The 20,568-nt window shown below is 40.1% G+C and overlaps 1 protein-coding gene across 1 annotated transcript in view; it reads left to right on the top strand.

Annotated features, from left to right (window-relative positions):
* Positions 1 to 12,142: 12,142 nt before the first annotated feature.
* Positions 12,143 to 20,568, top strand: part of lin7c (lin-7 homolog C (C. elegans)) — a 62,282-nt gene continuing 53,856 nt past the window's right edge. Inside the window, exon 1 of the mRNA XM_028794223.2 lies at positions 12,143 to 12,241. Coding sequence (XP_028650056.1) covers positions 12,205 to 12,241 — 37 coding nt within the window. The 5' untranslated portion in view covers positions 12,143 to 12,204. The remainder of the gene's footprint in view (positions 12,242 to 20,568) is intronic.

Raw genomic sequence — 20,568 nt, 5'->3', positions numbered from 1 at the left:
AAAAGCTAAATGGACTAAAAAAACTTCTTATTTGCAAACTTTAAGATTTGAAGATAAAGTTTTTTTTTCTTTTTTGTTTACATAACTGACACAGTGTTTTACTTGGCATTTAAAGATTATTTGCAATTAAACAAGGAAACTCGTTTCTACCCTTCAGTTAATTTAATGGTCTAAAAAACAGCCCATTACCGTTAAAGTTGCCCATTTTTCAGTGTCAGTTAAAACTAAAATACTGCACGGTTCATTGAATCATGTATGCAATTTGTAATTTTCTCCATTGAAAAAATCATCTTTCACAGAGACCAAAAAAAAAATCATTCATGAGTGCTATTGCTTGTTTCTTCACAGTTGAATTGTTTTAGTGTTGTCAAAATCAATCCAAAAATAGAACTAACAATGGGATAAATTAATCTTTTCCTTCAAGGCAAATAATTCTGCAATTCTAAATACTAAAATCAGCCTTCAATGGAAATGGAGAGAAAGGAAATGAAACGCCGTGGGGGCAGGACTAATTATTTTTTTCTGCTAATTAGTAAATGAAGTTTAAAATCGAGAGAGCTTTGTTACATCCTGACAGGAGGCACTTAAAGAAAATGATAGGAAAAATAATCCTGTAATCCGCATTTGGGTAGAAAAGCCAACAGCGCGCTACACAACAGGACTTAGTGCAGGGTGAAACAAAATGAGGCCGTAATTAACTAGTGTGAATTTCGAGCATAACATTGTTCACACTTAAGTTAACAAAATTAATTATTTTTTGCAATAATGAGCACACCTTGGACTTTCCATAATGTCAAAGAAAGGTAACACCAGTCACTAATTGCTTACAGTTCAAGGGAAAGAGACAAAAGTCATTCATCAAAAGTGATGATATCTAAACAGAATTTGAACTGCATTTTTTCTTAATGTAAAAACAATGTCTGAACTACTACTGCTCATTCAAGGAAGCAAAACAGACAAGTTATTGCTGAAATGTTTAACCACAGTGAGACTCCCTATAAAACATATTAACTGCAGATGTATTGTTCTTCGTATTTGCTAATGTTGACTAGTCACAGGCAATCCTCCTTTGAAGCATTCCTAATAAACTGATTTTTCAGAGGTTGTTACAGTGGTGCCATAATTTGTACTGTTTCCTCACAGCACAGATTCATCTCAGTTTGGGTAGAGTTTGCATGTTCTTCCCTTGTTTCCATCAGTTTTTTCGCATTTCCTTCCCATTACTCAGAGACATGTATGTTAGGTTACTTGATGTCTCTAAGTTGGGCGGCATGGTGGCGCAGTGGGTAGCGCTGCTGCCTCGCAGTTGGGGAGACCTGGGGACCTGGGGTTCGCTTCCCGGGTCCTCCTTGCGTGGAGTTTGCATGTTCTCCCCGGTGTCTGTGTGGGTTTCCTCCGGGCGCTCGGTTTCCTCCCACAGTCCAAAGACATGCAGGTTAGGTGGATTGGAGATTCTAAATTGGCCCTAGTGTGTGTTTGTGTGTGTCCTGCGGTGGGTTGGGCACCCTGCCCAGGATTGGTTCCTGCCCTGTGTTGGCTGGGATTGGCTCTGGCAGACCCCCCGTGACCCTGTGTTCGGATTCAGCGGGTTGGAAAATGGATGGTTGGATGGATGTCTCCAAATTGCTCTGGTATAAATACATGTAGATATATGTATGCACATGACATGCAAGGGCCTTCATTTTGCTGAGGTCCAGTTACTGTCTTGTGCTTAATGCTGTGACCCTGCATTAGACAAGAAGAAAACTGAAGGATGAATTTGCATAATAATATTATTACTAATCATTTATATTCCATTTTGTGTTCTTTTTGGTATGCATTTCATATATCTACTATATATATATATATATATATATATATATATTAAATCCTAAGCCTAAAAGTGCAACAGTGACTTTTTTAATGTCCCGTTTTTTGTCACACGTTAAATTGGGCTTAGCCACGCCCAGGGCTGGAAATAAAACACAAGCAGTAGGACAGCTGCTGTACAGACTTTTAAATGTTCGAAGCCCCGCACGAGATGCAGATCACACGGCATGGCAGCAGCAGCAAGCCAGCAGCTGATTGAGCAAAGAGGTGGTAAAAAATAACTTTATTTGTTTCCAATTGTATTACCATTTAAGAGGGGGTTTTGGAGGAGCGACCGCGTTTCCTTGGGGTGTGTTCAGCCCCCCCCCCCCCTTCACAATGTGAGTGGCAGAGACGCGAAGTAGCTGTTGAGAGAAGTGAGCAGGGGGGTTGGTGAGCTAAACGAGCAGGGGTGAACCCCCTAGTTTGTACTATATTTTCTGTATACAATAGCAGTCAATGGCCAGTTTCTGACAAACAAGGCAGACCAACAGATCACAATATCCCATTTGCACCTGTGTCTGTCATATAATATCAGTTTAAATAAAATATTTGAAAAGAAAAGGGTTTCTGAGAAATATTGGTCTACTCTGATGCATAAAACATTCGGATGGTTATATCAGAAAAAAGAAAAAATGAACAGTTTTCCAGTTTTAGAGTAAGAGCACTAAGAAGCCATAGAATTAAATGAACATGTTTCAATAGGAGCTAAATAGAAGACTGAATGGACTGAAAATGGTGGACTTTCAGGACTGTTTATGACACCCTTGAGTTTTCTGGTTATCTGTTGGTTTGCTTTGCATCCCATTATTGTTTGTCTTCCAGCTAAGAAAAAAAAAACAATTAAGGGTATGGGATCTTAAAATGCAAGTCAGCTCACCGCATTTGCGGTGTTAACTGGGTCGCTAATTTAAAAAGAGTCAGGAATGAAAACCTGCAACCACTGCGTCCCTCCAAGGTCTGAGTTTGACATCTGTGCTGTATTCATTTCTCTCAGCATCAACCAAACACATAACTGAGAGGTTTATTGTACTGTTTGGTTTTGATAGCTCTAATTAAGTGAATGGTGTTCATCAAGTTGTTGTGTTTTACATTTAGTAACTGACACTTCCTTGAGCACCATCCTCAGCTCCTGTAATGCAGCAGTGTTTGTAGTGATATTAATCTTTCTGTCTGAGGTGCACACAATGAGTTGAAAATTATTACAATTTCATCAAAGAATAACTTTGAGGTCCTGACTTATATAAACAACAGAACCTTGTGGTGTGGATTAATCTTAGCAATTGAGGTCTGTGGTTACAGTATGCCAAACTCTAAGGAGCTCTCTGTGGTCCACAGAAAAATATATATATTGATGCCTATCAGTCTGGGAAGGGTTTTACAATAAATAAATTTCCAAGCAATGTGTAGTCAGTTGCTGCATGTCTGAAAAATCTGCAAATACAGAAAAGTTGACAATCTATGAAGGCCAGGGTGTCTTGCCAAATTCAGTTCAACAGCTGACTGATGGATGCTGTGGGAAGTTTCCAAATGCCCAAGGACAACATCAAGAGATTTAATGGTAAGTCTTGCCTCAGTCAAAGTCAAAGTACATGAATCAACCATTCCTAAAAAAATTATAGATACACAGGTGATGTTTGCCAGATAAAACCAAGGTGAAGAATAGAACTATGGAAACAGTATGCTCTGGACAGATGAGATGAAGGTAGGGCAGTTTGTTACAATGCCAAAGTCATGTCTTGTAAAAAACAAAAACTGCTTTTAAATAAATTAACCTCTACTGCACAATATGGTGGTGATAGTATTATGGCTTTGTGCTGCTTGTCTTTTTCTGGGTCTGGCCAGCTTCCCATCAAATTTAAACCATTAATTTCAAATTGTACCAGAGTATCTGAGGAGATTGTGAGACCACCTGCCAAATAGCTGCTGCTAAACCATAAGTGAACCTTGCAACAAGAAAATGACCCAAAATACCCTAGAAAATAAACATAAGAATGGCGCAGAAAAAGTAATGGAAGGTTATGGAGTGGCCAAGTCAAAGCCTTGCTCTTTACCCTATACAGTATGTAAGCTGTGGGACACTTGAAGCAGGCAGCATGTATGAGAAAGCTTTGAAACATTACACAGTTGATGGAGTTATGTAAGGAAGAGCGGGCAAAAAATTAAGTAGATATAGGAGACTAATAGGCAATTCCAACAGATGCTTATAATAAGCTATTTCTGCCAAACATCAGTTACTGAAGTTAAAGATGTACTTATTTTTTTCGACAACACACAATGTGCATTTCTTACTTTTTTTGTTGAATAAATAATATCAAAGAATAATATTCATTGGTATTTGTTAAATTAGATTACCTTTATCTGAAAATATTCATGAAAAGGTCCATACTTACAAACACGTTGAACACACATCTTTTCACTGAGTGCACTTAATTTTTCACAGCACTGTATTTATATACCTAAACAAATAAGCAAATATATACAATAGTTCAACAATTTATCAGTAATAATTCACATTTGGGATTATGTTTGGATACCTTATGCTGCTTTTAGGCATGTTCATTTTGAACAAAGTCTGCAGTACGCTGCTGTCAAGTGTGAAAGTGGCATCAGGGAAAGATTTTGAGGTGACACTAGGAACTAACTCACTCTCTAATTCCTCCATAAAATCAGCGGCCCATCAAGTGATGAAGGTACAATGTTCTGACTGACCCACAAGCAAACTTTGGTGCTTCTTTATTTTCCTTCTTATTGTCAACTGCATTGAACAGTGAATTCCTTTGTGAATCCCCCACACCTTTTTATATCAGCCTGGTTTTGTCTGTGCTGTCCATAATCTTTATGAATATACTCAGGAAGATCAAAATCTTCAGTTGTTTTCAATTTGATGCTGTTACAGACAGATTATTTTTTTATTTTATACATGATACACCTACAAGATTAAAGTAGAATGACAAAGGGAATATTGATGATACCTGTTGTAGCTCATACTATCCTGGTAAACTTGCTTAATTAAAACTATTATGCCAGAGTGTGGTTTATGGTCAATGGTTCAGCATTTACCATTATTGTACCATCAAACCTGATCACCAAGCTTCTATACCTGGGACTTACTGACATCCTGTGCAACTAGATTTGGAACTTCTAAGTAGTAAAACCCAGCATGTACAGATTGGCAGCATTACTTCCTGCACAAAGAGAACCAGCAGGGGCAGCTCATGGGGTATGACATTAAGCTCCATGCTATACTCCTTTTTATCTATGACTGTGTGGCCAGACATAAGTCCCACTCCAAATAGTTTTGAGGCACACCACAGACCACTTCTAGTGTCAGGACTTCATGTATTGTAAAACCACAATTCCCAGGCACCCAAGCAGGGGCTTACACAATAAAAGAATTACAGTAGATGGCCTCCATCTTGTAGTCACTTTCTAAAGTCAGTGTCACATTTGACTACTTTTAGTCAAAGGGAAAGTCAAACTTGATATCTGCAGTTGCTAATCTCGTTGCTTGAGGATGTCAAATTACACAACCAGAAATCGCAAGGGGTAACAAACTATACAACTCCACAACTACCTTCTAGCACAATTTCACATTTCCAAAATTCTTGAACTCATCCCTTTTTCTGACAGCAAATAGGCTGCCTGACAGATCCAGAGCTGTAAAACTGCTTTCCCGGTAGAGAGAGTTCAGCTGTAATCTCTGGCCCTTTTCCTTCTTTTTTCCATTTATCTAATGGTTTGAAAAAAACACAAGAAATCAGATGGAGAAGCCTCTCTTCAGTTTGCGAGGTAAAAAACTTAATGTTCCTTATTCAATCAATGCTACATTAAATGCATTGCACTTCCACACAAGCACTCATTTGTTGTTAGCTATCATACATAAAGAACTGCCCTTATGACTAAAGAGGCTAGTTGCAGACTACTTGGACTGGGTCACTGGAGATGCCAGACTGCACATCACGGGAGAACATCAAGACTATTCCCAACTTATTAAGATTATGTAAATGAAGTCTGCAAATGAAATTCGTATAATGTGACAGGGCCTTAACTTCATCATTCTACCAAATGGTACAGAGCTATTAGCACTCACCATGGCAGAATTCTGCAGTTAATTCCCTGACTGGTCCTGGTAAATATTAACTAGGTGTGAGTTAATCTTGAATGATAAATTGCTCTCTAGCATTAGACATACAGCAATAGAAAGATATTTGATGTTGTTGATTCCCACAACTCTCTGAGTAAAGATGAGCTTCCTGGAGTCAATCTTAAATGCACATCCCTTTATATTCTACTTGTGTCCTTGTATACATGATTCACCATTTAATCAAAACAATTTGGCTGGATTATTATCAATGACTTTGAAAATTTTGGAGGCCTGCATTAGGTCCCCGTATAACCTCCTCTGCTCAAGACTAAACAGGTTTAATTCTCTCAGCCAGAGGGAAAATGTCGTATCCTAAAGCTTCTGAACTTTGCTTAGGTGATGCGAACACATAGTAAACCCTCATAACCTTTTCAGAGGTGGCTTTTTTTTTAGGATTGTGTCTCCCATCTTTTATTTATAATTAACATTTCTTTTGCCCACATTTAGCACTTTGCTCCTTTTTTTTTTAATTTAATTCTCCAAGTGTTTTTCCAGCTCTGAAGTCTGTCCAAGTCTTTTTGAAATATTTTTGCTTCATCCTCATTATCTATATATATAATTCATTAAGCCGCTGACAAGTAGCCACCCATGGAAAGCACACAAGTAGCCACCCATGGAAAGCACGCAAGACAGCCACTCCCACCAACTCTAAGACCATTGGATACGACGAAAACTCGCAGAGCCACGCCCACCAACTCGGACGCAGCAACTCACAAAACACGACGTCATTGGATACGACGACAACTCGCTGAGCCACGCCCACCACCTCGGACGCAGCACCTCACAACACAGGGCGTCATTCACGTTCGTCTCTGCTAGACTCCACATGCACCTCTGAGCCATGTTGACTTTTCATTATTCTTTTCGGTTATGACGCACGCACCACCATCACAAACTGTTTTACACGCCATGGTCTTAGAGTTGGTGGGCGGGTCTCAGTGAGTTGCTAATGCGAGCGGGCACATGACCAGGCGGTGTGTATGCTTTGAGAACGAGGGTGGACGCGGCAGGACCATGTAAGAAGAGGCATGTTTGTCACGGATGTGAATCGCAGAATGAGCATGCAACGGCGGTCCTCCAATTGTCAGTCACGGACAATTGTATGTTTCCCTCTCAAAACACAATGAAGGAAGCAGTCTTTAAAAACCAATAAGCCCTGTGCCTCTGTTTCATTAGCATCTCACCTGCTTCACCGATGCAGGCCCTGCAACAGTCGAGATGCTCTCTCAGCAGCTGACCTTCTACACAAGCTGTGTGTGTGGGGTGTGGGGTGTGGGGGGGGGGGGAGTGGTGTTAGTTAATTAGTTACTTGAAGGATTTCAAGATTTAATATGCACAAGCGGTAACACTGCAAAAGCAGCCCAAACCAGAAAAGACGGCTGGCAAAAAGTGGCTGACAAATTAAACGCGTGTGCATTGTACTTACTGAAAGCAGTGTTACGGATTTTGCAAATGTTCATTTTTTCCCTCCTTTTAGACAACTGTGTCTTTCCAGAAGTGTTCAGCCATCAATAAATAATTATGCGGCGTTTGCCTGCAGGAACACGTGCAGCGAGCGAGAGCGAGCGACACACACACACATACAGGCGCGTGCGCGAGAGAGAGAGCGCTGCACACATAAGAATAATAATACTTCGTTACATTGGTATAGCGGTGTTCTCAGTATTCAAAGCGCTATCCACACAGGGAGGAACCGGGAAGCGAACCCACAATCTTCCAGAGTCTCCTTACCACAAAGCAGCAGCACTACTACAGCACCACAAGGCAGTTAAAGAATGCAATGGGCTCGATTTTGTTTTCACTTCTTTTTACAGCGATCGGAGCGGGCCCTGTGCCTCTGTTTCATTGGCGTCTCACCTGCTTCACCGATGCAGGCCCTGCAACAGTTGAGACGCTCTCTTAGCAGCTGACCTTCTACACAAGCTGTGTGTTGTTAGTTAATTAGTTACTCAAAGGATTTCAAGATTTAATATGCACAAGTGGTAACACTGCAAAAGCGGATGGCAAAAAGTGGCCGACAAATTAAACGCGTGTGCATTGTGCTTACTGAAAGCAGCATTATGGATTTTGCAAATGTTCATTTTTTTCCCTCCTTTTAGACAACTGTGTCTTTCCGGAAGTGTTCAGCCATCAATAAATAATTATGCGGCGTATGCCTGCAGGAACACATGCAGCAAGCGAGAGACACACACACACACACACATACACGCGCGCGCGAGAGACAGAGAGCGCTGGACACATAAGAATAATAATACTTCGTTACATTGATATAGTGGTGTTCTCAGTATTCAAAGCGCTATCCACACAGGGAGGAACCGGGAACCAAACCCACAATCTTCCACAGTCTCCTTACTGCAAAGCAGCAGCACTACTACTGCGCCACAAGGCAGTTAAAGAATGCACCGGGCTCGATTTTGTTTTCACTTCTGTTTACAGCGATCGGGTCGTAGATAGCATTATTGTAATGTTACTTTTCTTGGTGGCTTATTACATTACGGATGTTTCACATGTTCATTGTTTCCCCTGTGCTTAAAAGACATTAAAAAAGTGTTTCTCAACTGTAAGTCCGAAACCTCACAGTACGCAAGCTATATTAAGCGTCAACAACGAAGACCCGCTACACCTTAATCTACAAGTACTGACAACTGTGTCATTCAGGAAGTGTTCACCCATCAATACATAATTATGTGGTGTATGCTACGCCGTGGGTTGGCTAGTCTATTATATTGGCATGCAAAAGTATTCAATCCACTTGAAAATCATAATTTTCTATGACAAAAACTTTGTAGACATTGTATTTATCCATTCACTATTTTTAATGTGTTAACAATACATTTCCAAAGTCAAAATAATCTATTTCCTATAGATATTTAACTGTAGAAGATAAACTCAAAGTTAGTGTTTGCTTAAATATTTAATCCCTACACATTAATACTTTGTCCATTTGATCGCCAAGGCCTCCCTTACCACTGTCGCATACATTTTCTCTTGTTCCGGCAGTTTCCGGCTCAGGAACATGATGGGGTGTTCAACACCATCGACACTCTGGCTCAGCACGACACCCAGGCCTGTGTCCGAAGTGTCCGTCTGGAGAATGAAAGGTAAAGAGAAATTAGGAGCTTTCAAGACTGGTGCTGACGTAAGGGCCTGTTTCAGGTCACTAAATGCCGCGTTTGTCTTGTCAGTCCATACCACGTTGGTCAGTGCCCTCTTCTTTGTCAAATCAGTCAAGGGCACCACTCTCTCAACGAATGGCGTACAAACTGGCAGTAGTATCCCGCTAAGCTGAGAAAGGCTTGGACTTGCCACTTGGTTTGCGGACAGGGCCATTTCAATATGGCATCTACTTTAAAGCACTGTGGCTTCACGGTACCCCAACCCATTAGGTAGCCTAAATATTTGGCTTCATTCAATCCAAAGAAGCATTTCTTGAGATTAATCCAAAGTCCAGCATCACCATGTGTCCGCAATACCGCTCGGACCTGCTGTTGGTGTTCCTCCCATGTGCTGGAATAGATGACACGTTATCTAGGTAGGAAGCACTATGAGTTATAAGGCCAGAGCACTTTATCCACCAGGTGCTGGAAAGTTGCAGGAACCCTGTGTAATCCAAATGGAAAGACATGATAATGCCAGTGACTGCTAGGGGTGCTAAACGCAGTCTTAACCTTTGTTTAAGTCAACAGAAGTCATTGCAAAACCTCCAACTCCCGTCAGGACCTGCTTCTGGTAAGTCCATGGAATCAGCAATAATTTCCATACCTCCTCCTTATGATCCGCTATCCAATATAAAAGGTCATTCTCTAAGATAAAGTGAGGACCTTGTGGCATGGGCTGATGAGTGTGTTGGCCATTGACAAGTACGACCACATTTTTCGCAAATTTCAGGGAATCATCATTCCACTGTTCCCTTTTAAAAGAAGCCTGTGTTTCTCTAAATTGATATTGTAACATGGAGAGAGGGTCAGGGCTGACCTCAAGGGGTGTGGTTTCTTCTTGTCTCGCCGCAACGGTGGCTGATGATGTTTCCACTCACGACAGCCCAGGAATAGCCATGTCATCATTCACAACTGATGACACAGAAGGTGGACATATACCAGTGGGTTTCTCCGTAGATTCAAGTTAGACTAGTCTTAACTTTTAGCCACTGTTGTGGTAGTATATACAGTATCAGCAAGCTACAATGGAAATGTTGCTGCCAGAGTCAAATAAGGCCTCGGTTTTAAACCCATTATAATCACTACTCCTGTTTGTAGGTTTGCCAGGGGATTTGTAAGTGCACACCACTCTTCCTTCCCCCTCCATCTACATTCTTCCTCATCCCCAAGTGGGGTGCCTGCTTGTGGATTCGGGGACTTTGGTGCAGGCTCCAGTTTGTAGTGGTGGGACCAAATCTTTGGGACATAATCTATCTGAGTTTGACAAACGGACGGTTCTTCTTGGAATACACCATCCTGCCCGCTATGCCAGTTGTCATAAACAAGACAAAAAAAAAGTCACAAAAAAGGTTTGGGGCAGCCACTCGTATATTGTTCCTGGCTGCAAAATGGATATTAATAATGCACAGATGTGTACAGACTGGAGTCCACAACAGAACTGACTCAATAGCAGAAAGATGGTGGCTTTAAAGGAGAGCAGAGGAAGTGACATCATCAGTGGGGCCGGAACTGGAAGTAGCGTCATTGGGCCCTGGACAGGAACTGGAAGAGGGTTCAGTAATGCCAGAACTGGAAGTGACATCATCGGGGTCAGGGGGGATTTAAGTTAAAATTGAAATAATTCTATAGGCAATAAATGTATAAATCTCTTACACCTAGTAAAACAAAATGTTTCCTCTGTTTGCCCCACTTAAACCTTTTTTTTCATCCATCCATCCATTATCCAACCCGCTATATCCTAACTACAGGGCCAATCCCAGCCAACACAGGGCGCAAGGCAGGAAACAAACCCCGGGCAGGGTGCCAGCCCACCGCAGTTAAACCTTTTTTTAAATTTATAAATGTATTTCAAGTATTTCAGCATATTTGTGAGTAAGGCAAGTAATACTCAGTTATGAAACTGAACAAAAAAAAAAAACAGTGACACAGCATCAACTTTAGTTCTAGGTGATTCCTTGTGTCATGAAACCTTATGTTACCAGTAACACAAATAACTGAGGTAGAATATTTATACTTAAAAATACTGTGTATTGTATTGTTTGAATAAATATACATTCTTTTAAAACTGAACAGTCCTGCGGTGGGTTGGCACCCTGCCCAGGATTGGTTCCCTGCCTTGTGCCCTGTGTTGGCTGGGATTGGCTCCAGCAGACCCCCGTGACCCTGTGTTCGGAGTCAGCGGGTTGGAAAATGGATGGATGGATGGATAAAACTGAAAATGTCAGTAGACTATTAATGTGTTCTTTTTAAATTATTTATCAAACATTTGTGCACGCTCGAATAGCAATGGTGAAAACTGTGTGCTTCTTCAGGGCTGTACACACTGAGATTTCAAAATTCTGTAAATTCCAGCCTTCAATCATACTTGGCGGTTTGTGGAGAGACGGTCTTAGGTTGCCTGTTGCTGGAGTACCTGATTTTCTTAAAAGCAAATGTTCCTAACTGCATGTTTCATATCGAGTTATGGGTAAAAACAGCAACAACCAAAATTGGCACGAATGCTTGAAAAGTGTTCATTGCATTTTATATCGTAAGCTGTGCAGCACTATTGCAATGTGTTTTCGGCTCCTATAACTGGATAACCATTCACCAACCAGTGTCTCCTTTTCTACCTTTTTAAATCCTGTCTTTATTCAGTAACAGCCATGTCGAATATGCCCATTTTGTTTACAATCTAAGAAACTGATGGTATTAATTACACATAACCATGGATACAAATTCGCAAGAAAAAAATTAACGATTTAAAACTGTTCTTCACACTCGGGATAATCAAACGACCAGCTAACTCCACCGTTTAATTCCTTTACATTTCCTTGTACTAATTTCACATCAACATGCATGCAGATTTGCAAAATAAAAATAGTAAACCAAAACTGAAAGACATGAAAGCCACTATTAAATGAACCTCCTGTTTAAACCGACCAATCAACTGTTCTCGCGTCTAGACTAGCTATGCCGGAGCGAGCACGCAATCTGACGTCCACGGGGCCGCGCGCGTTTTGCTCTTTGAGCAAGAGCAGTCCGCTTGCGCGCGCTGTCAGCCGGCACAAAATGGCTTCAATGGGCGATCCGGTGAGACTGGAAAGAGGTAAACAAACCAAAATTGGGCCTCGAATCGTCTTTGAAATGCTGTCAAAAATTGTTCATTCACATTTTCAACAAAATGAGCCGTATTGAACATGTCTGGCGTGTATTGTCTGTTTGCTTGAAGGTGGAAGTCATCCGATAGATCTCAATTCAGAAGGGAGGAGGGGATTTGTGCTGTCGCCTTTGTTTTTGTTTTTTAGTATTTGCTCAGTGTTTTGAGAGATGTAACTTTGAGCAGAAAATACATGACAGGGATCATTTACGTAAAGAGGTGACTCAATTTGCTGAACATGGGGTTCGACTTTTCAGTCGCTGAAAGCTGACATTTCTTTAGCGCCGCAGAAGGAAAGTCGTTCCGTAAGGTGGGCATGGCAGACGGTGCTGCGTAATGCTCATTAGTGATTGCCGTTGTTACAATCAACATTATTTCACGTAGGTCATAAGAAACGTCCAGGCTGCTGTCCTTCGTTATGCACTACGGGCAACGCGGACACCTGCACTTGTCACTGTCCAAGGTTGACTCTTTCCATTTACACGTGGAGCGTCAGACAATGGCTTTTTGTATTATTCCTCAATTATGTGGAGCAACTAATTTCCTAAAAGAGAAAAAAAAAACTGCTTAAAAAATGTACTTTTCAAGACATGAATTTAATATGTAATTTTTCAGCCCAATGTTCCCTGTATACCCGAATTTCTTTACCCTGGATCTGTTCAGTGCTACTCGAGATTAACGCTTTCATACACATATTTATTTATTGAATCATACTGTTTTGAGTATTTGCTATGTTATTTTGCTCAGTGATTTAACGCAACAAGTTAAATGCCATAATTTTAACATTGATGGCTGCTGTGATTTTTTTCGCTTCGTAGACATTACGATAGCAGAAACAACCGCCGAGTAAATTAATGATTATAAACGTCTGATTACTGGTGTGGTTTGCACGCGCAGTGTTGGGATAGATGACTAAACGCTGTATATGACGTTGACCATTTGAGTAGGTGACTTAACTTTCTGAAATGCCCGTTGTTTTGTGTACGGTATCATCTTTAATGTATCACTTCAGAATGATCGCAAACCCTCGCACATGTGCTTTTTTCCCGGTAGGTCAATTGACCCAGTTATTGGTTAAAGTGGGTGTGCATGAGTGTGCCTTCTGATGCACTGGCACCAAATTTCGGCTCTATCCTTGTCTTGTTCTTCACGCAGCAAAGGCTCCCCAAGACTTTAAATATAAATGAGTGTGTTGTAAGATGGATGGATGGATGATTGTTCTTCATTGAGTCGTTAATAATTAAAAAAATATATTAGATACATGAACTTTTAGCCATTTTTAATTTATAGTCAAGTAAAAGGCGGCAATACTGATTTAACTACAGTAGAAATAATGTAATCCAAATGCAATGCTGGCAAGGTGTAAATTGCCAAACACGCATCCTACATACATGTGAAAGGGAGTGTTACAAGAGTATTTTTATCTTGTGTCTTCCAAGGGGAAAGCCATGGCATAAAATTCAATGCAGAAAACAAAAATAATAAAAATTACCACTCATTAGATTTTCACAATATGAAAACTGAAAAGGAAATGCGTGCGTTGCCATGACAGGGAAAAATTCTCAGGAAAACCTTAAATTAGTAGCTGAAACCGCAGCATAGAGCTATTGTAGGACTGTTTTCCATCACACAGAACTGGCAGATGATGGTAGATCTGGACAAGCAATTTAAGTTTTCTGCATATATCACGGCAATATCATTGCAACCAGACATTGTCATTCTGTCAAGAGGCCTCAGAACAGCTTGCCCTGATAGAATTGACTGTGCCCTAGGAAGATGTAATAGTGGAGACTTTTGAGGAAGCTGGCCAAGTACCTGCGGCTTCTGGAGGATTGCTGGAGACAGGGGTGGCGAGCACATTACTATCTAGTGGAAGTAGGCTGCAGACGCTTCGCCGGCCGCTCTCTACACAGTCTACAATACACCCTGCCTGGTGGCTGTGGTTTAAGAGGGGTGAGCCATGGCTGAATGCTACTGGGACGCAAGTTGGGGCTAATCAACCCCGGCTGGGTCACCTGGGCGAGGGTGAATGATGTCGTGAGGCCTGAAACACCCTATGAATCCAGGAAACATCACTGATGCTGTGTCCCAGTGCATCTGTAGGATGTATTTTTCACCAATCACTTCTATATTGCTTTTTTAACCAGATACATAGTCTGATTTAAAGGCTGGAGAATTTATAATCCAAACCTTGGCAGATTCACTTAAGTGAGTACCTAATAACTAGAATCGTATCCGGGACTCACTTAGTAAAAAACAGCAATGAACCATTTACAATCAGATATTTTGCATTTTGCCACGAAAAAATCCCATTTGTTTAACTGTTTATACTCCTCAGTTGTGTGACATCTTAGCATTGACGCTTGTACACAGTAGCCCAGCCTTGGTTATACAGTTGCTACAAATGATGGTGCTAATTGTTAATAGTATAACTAAATTCCTTGGTATCATACTTTTCTTAAATGCCAAGCTCACCTTGGCACCTTATGAAATAAGTGGAAGATAAAGATTGCTGAAGTTCACCCCTCAGTGCATTAGTAAAATTTATAATAGATTTAACATATGTTTTTTTTTGTTATTCTTTACCAACCATACATATAAAGTCTTCAGCATTTTTCAGTTAGGTGTGATGTGAATAAAAGTATTCTTAAATCAGAGAGTATTTTCTTTTAGATATTACATTTTATCCAAAGTAGTGTAGTCTTGTAAGTCATCAATTAAATTACTGTTGTAGTGGAGGTCTACCTTGAATAGTTGGTTGGACTGCTACTCCAGACATGTAAGATAAGAACATAAGAATTTTGACAAATGTAAGGAGACCATTCTGTCTATCCTATTATGGTTAACTAATGGCTAAGTTATACCAGTCTCTCATCTAGGTTCTTTGTAAAAGTTATCAAGGTTTCTGCTTTAACTACATGACTTTGTAGTTTCTTCCAGACTCCTTTATGCTCTTGTAAAGAAATGTTTTTCGGTCCTGTCTTATAAGTAGTTTCCCTTAATTTCCACTGGTATCCTCAAGTACATAGTTAAGTCTTTAACTGAAAAAGTTCTGCTGAATTAAGTTAATCAGTAGAGCTGACGATATTGAAGTCCTTTTTTTAGGACCCCATGTATTGCTTGCTCACAACTAAAGAGGTTTAAGTCCCATATTGCTTCTGTGTATTTCTGCCCTTTAGTCTCAGGGTAAACTTGGTTTCTTGTCTCTGCACAGCATTTAATGCTGGTCTGTCTTTTTTTATATTTAAAATGAGGTTTCACGTGTGCATTATACAGACTAAGCATAATGTTCCTTGATTTATATTCAACAGCTTTTAAAACCTAATATTTTATTTGCCGTTTTAATTGCTTCTGCACATTTTGTAGACTGATAATTTTGCTTTAACATCTTTTTCAGAGAGTTTGCTTCCTAGGTCATTTTTGCCTATCTTATGTTTATAAGTAACTAGGGGGCTCTGCTCCCTGCTTGCTTTGCTCGCCCACCCCCTGGTTTGGTTTACTGGATATACAATTTAAAGAGATTATTATTTTCATGGGAATTGTTACATATGCATTATTTTCACTTTTACCTTAAAACTTTTGTAAAAACAATACTTGTCCTTTATGAACGCACGCTGAGGAGATGCCGTCGAATCATCTGCTGTCTTTTTGCTGCTGGCGAGCTGTATGTTCTTTTTGTCGCGCTGCACATCAATCATTTAAAAGCTTGTACAGAAGTTGTCCTTTTGCCACTTCGCGTCATATTTGACAACATATTTGGCAGGGGTTGGCCTTAATTACTTTTTAATCCGAATATACTACACTAATCCTCAAGTAATATGGGATCTCGTATACCTTTGTTTTTTGGGGGTGGCTGAACGCACGCTAAGGAGAAGCAGTCGGATCATCTGCTGGCTTCCTGCTGCTGCTGGCAAGCTGCGTGTTCTGCTTGTCGTTGTTTTAAGACACATGATGTCTGTCTGCCAAAAGCATTCCAACAACTGCTTGGTTAGATGTCCATAAACTTGTTTTAAATGTTGTCTCACTGCTTTAAAGTGTCTCTCGCAGGACGTCAAATTGTCTTCACGTGACGTTATAGTTTCTATCAAGGGATGTCAAATTGTCTTCTGAGAAGATGACGTCTCGTCTCCCTCTCAGGATTTTTTTTTTGTTTATAATAGAGAGATGTTTTCCTTTACCTGCATCTATGAACTATTAAGCTGTATTTGCCAAGTATTTGACCAGTTTTGGAGATTGTCCAGGTCTTTTTGAATTGTTTTTGCTGCCTCTTAAGTATCTGCTATCACCCTGACTTTAGTGTTATCTGTGGGTTTTTCATAATTTTAGTCATTATGCTGGCATCTATAAATTTTAAATTATAAAAAGTAGTGGTCCACCAGGGAGACTCTTGAGTGACTAAATACATGATTTCTCTCCATGTGGAGCACTCCTATCTTATCGCTACTGTTTTTCTGCATCTGGTTAAATAAGTAGAAATCCAGTTTTATAGATTTTTGCTGATGCCTGTGGCTTCTGGTTTCATAATTTGCATTTGGTAGAGAGCTGTTAAAAAAGTATTTCTTTGTAAGTTTAAGTAAACTGTGTCTGTTGCTTTTCTTTTCAGTAAAACTCAAGTTGGGTGTTCAAAAAAAAAAAAGGTGTCTTCTTTTGCTCTGGAAAATTTTATATCCCAAAGAGTAGATGAAGTAACAAAAGTATGTTGTTCTGCTAACTGCATAGCTTATAGTACCATTTGTGCATGAGAGTAAAAGTGCTCTGCATTATGGCTGCACAGTGCAATCTTGTATGCTACTTTTTATGCACACCACCATTTTAATAACCATCAATTATTATATGATCACCTATGTGTTTTCCTTGTATATTATGAAATTATATATATTTTTTTAAATTGTTTAGCTAAATGCAAGGCATCCTCTTTAATAAAACCCCTGTGTGCGTCCAGTGTCCGTGTGTGTGCCTTCTGGTGAAGTGCGCATACGCGGGGCACAGTGCGATGCTTCAAAGGCCGCCTGACATGTCACACAAGACAGAAAGGGCGGGACCTATAAAATATCGCACGGCCGATCCAATTGGATTTCTGGAAATGAGGTAAGACTTAAAACAAAAGGCACCAAAAATCCAATCGGGTTCTGAGACGTGGAGACCAGCTTCCCCAGAGAGGTTGGATTAGTGTTTGTGGTTGTGCAAGTGTTCACTATGAAGATGTCAGATTTGCGATTAAGAAGCCTGGCCCGGTAAAGTGTAATAGTGTCAGTTGTTGAAGGGGTTTTCCTAAATATACGAATTTTCATGATATTACAATAGGATGACTTTTAAAAGTAGATTTATTTTTGCGCACATAAAATCCGTTGCTGGGGAGACGCCACACATACAATAAACAGCTGCACGCCAGCACAGATTAAAATACTTGCTGGGGAAGTGCACAGTACATGCTGGAGAGACGCCACAAGCACGATTATCAACTACACGCCACACATTACATCAGCTGCTGGGGAGAATCTGCTGATTGCCCACTGTTGTGATCGAAAATTAAACGCATATTACGGACATCAAAGCCAGTATTACTGTCAAAGAAAATTAAAGGCACGCAATACAGTGACACATATTACAGCCACATACAAGCCAGTATTACTGTAACAGAAAATATTACGGACGTACAAGCCTATATTACTGTGACTATCAACTATCAACATGCTGCCCAAAAAAGATAATGAGCGTCAGAAAAATGCTAAAAGAGAGAGACCCAGAAGAGCAAATAGAGCTATAGAGGAACAGGAAAATGAGCGTAAAAAAATTCTCAAAGAGAAGGCACTACTGTGCTAGCGCCCGTTATTGTAACGGGCTTAATGTCTAGTTAAAAATATTTTTGCCAAGTAGAATATATTGCCATTTCAAACATTTGACATTTTGTTGTATTGTATTTTCGATTTTCATCATATAAGACACTTTTTATTGCTCTTTAAGACAGAGTACATAACAGTGTTACAATGTCTTTGGTTAAGCCTCCACCAACTAATACCAGACTCCAGAATTGAATCTTTTTTCTCATTCTTGATTTGTCCACTGACTTTACAGAGGTGAGTCCCGTAGTGACACAACATTTGCAGTATGAGTTTACTGCGTACTAGTAGCTGGTGATGTGCTGAATGAAATTCTTCTTCCAGTGCGAATTTTGAGAAAAAAATTTTACCAGTATACTCAAAATTAATGAAAAACTGCCAAGCACATTGAAGTGTAAAACAAAAAATGTGAATACAAAAGTGAAATGGGATATGTGATTTTGTGTTAGCATCATAAAGATGTTATCTACTATACAGGTGCTGGTCATAAAATTAGAATATCATGACAAAGTTGATTTATTTCAGTAATTCCATTCAAAAAGTGAAACTTGTATATTAGATTCATTCATTACACACAGACTGATGTATTTCAAATGTTTATTTCTTTTAATGTTGATGATTATAACTGACAACTAATGAAAGTCCCAAATTCAGTATCTCGGAAAATTAGAATATTATGAAAAGGTTCAATATTGAAGACACCTGGTGCCACACTCTAATCAGCTAATTAACTCAAAACACCTGCAAAAGCCTTTAAATGGTCTCTCATTCTAGTTCTGTAGGCTACACAATCATGGGGAAGACTGCTGACTTCACAGTTGTCCAAAAGATGACCATTGACACCTTGCACAAGGAGAGCAAGACACAAAAGGTCATTGCTAAAGAGGCTGGCTGTTCACAGAGCTCTGTGTCCAAGCACATTAATAGAGAGGTGAAGGGAAGGACAAGATGTGGTAGAAAAAAGTGTACAAGCAATAGGGATAACCGCACCCTGGAGAGGATTGTGAAACAAAACCCATTCAAAAATGTGGGGGAGATTCACAAAGAGTGGACTGCAGCTGGAGTCAGTGCTTCAAGAACCACCACGCACAGACGTATGCAAGACATGGGTTTCAGCTGTCGCATTCCTTGTGTCAAGCCACTCTTGAACAAGAGACAGCGTCAGAAGCGTCTCGCCTGGGCTAAAGACAAAAAGGACTGGACTGCTGCTTTCTGATGAAAGTAAATTTTGCATTTCCTTTGGAAATCAAGGTCCCAGAGTCTGGAGGAAGAGAGGAGAGGCACAGAATCCACGTTGCGTGAGGTCCAGTGTAAAGTTTCCACAGTCAGTAATGGTTTGGGGTGCCATGTCATATGCTGGTGTTGGTCCATTTTGTTTTCTGAGGTCCAAGGTCAACGCAGCCATCTACTAGGAAGTTTTAGAGCACTTCATGCTTCCTGCTGCTGACGAACTTTATGGAGATGCAGATTTCATTTTCCAACAGGACCTGGCACCTGCACACAGTGCAAAAGCTACCAGTACCTGGTTTAAGGACCATGGTATCCCAGTTCTTGATTGGCCAGCAAACTCGCCTGACCTTAACCCCATAGAAAATCTATGGGGTACTGTGAAGAGGAAGATGCAATACGCCACACCCAACAATTCAGAAGAGCTGAAGGCCACTATCAGAGCAACATGGGCTCTCATAACACCTGAGCAGTGCCACAGACTGATCGACTCCATGCCACGCCGCATTGCTGCAGTAATCCAGGCCAAAGGAGCCCCAACTAAATATTGAGTGCTGTACAAGCTCATACTTTTCATGTTCATACCTTTCAGTTGGCCAACATTTCTAAAAAATCCTTTTTTTGCATTGGTCTTAATTGATATTCTAATTTTCCGAGATACTGTATTTGGGACTTTCATTAGTTGTCAGTTATAATCATCAACATTAAAAGAAATAAACATTTGAAATACATCAGTCTGTGTGTAATGAATGAATCTAATATACAAGTTTCACTTTTTGAATGGAATTACTGAAATAAATCAACTTTGTCATGATTTTCTAATTTTATGACCAGCACCTGTATATTATAGACTTGTATGCGAACTGTGTGTAATAAGTGATCATGCCCCTTTAAGAGAATTACCCAAAATGCTGTGTAGTTCAACCTGATTGGTAAGTCAGTGCAAACAGGAAGGGAAGATGGGAGGAAACTATGTTTTGTGCTGTGTTTGCTTGCATTGGCGGCGTCAGCAAGCAAGAGAATGAGTGGGAGAGGGAACTAAGCTTTAGTTTTTTCGATTCAAGAGAGATGAACTCCTGCAGTCAACTCTATTTAATTAGCAAAGTGTTATCAAGCATTTTGATGGGTAACGGACATGTCTGTGTTAATTACATTACTCATTACATTAATAAGTATTACATTTGTTTGTTTTTTTTTTTTTTTTGTAAA

This window comes from Erpetoichthys calabaricus, chromosome 2 (assembly GCF_900747795.2).
Source record: "Erpetoichthys calabaricus chromosome 2, fErpCal1.3, whole genome shotgun sequence".
NCBI classification, from domain to species: Eukaryota; Metazoa; Chordata; class Cladistia; order Polypteriformes; family Polypteridae; genus Erpetoichthys; species Erpetoichthys calabaricus.
This window is presented reverse-complemented; position numbering and strand designations above follow the sequence as displayed.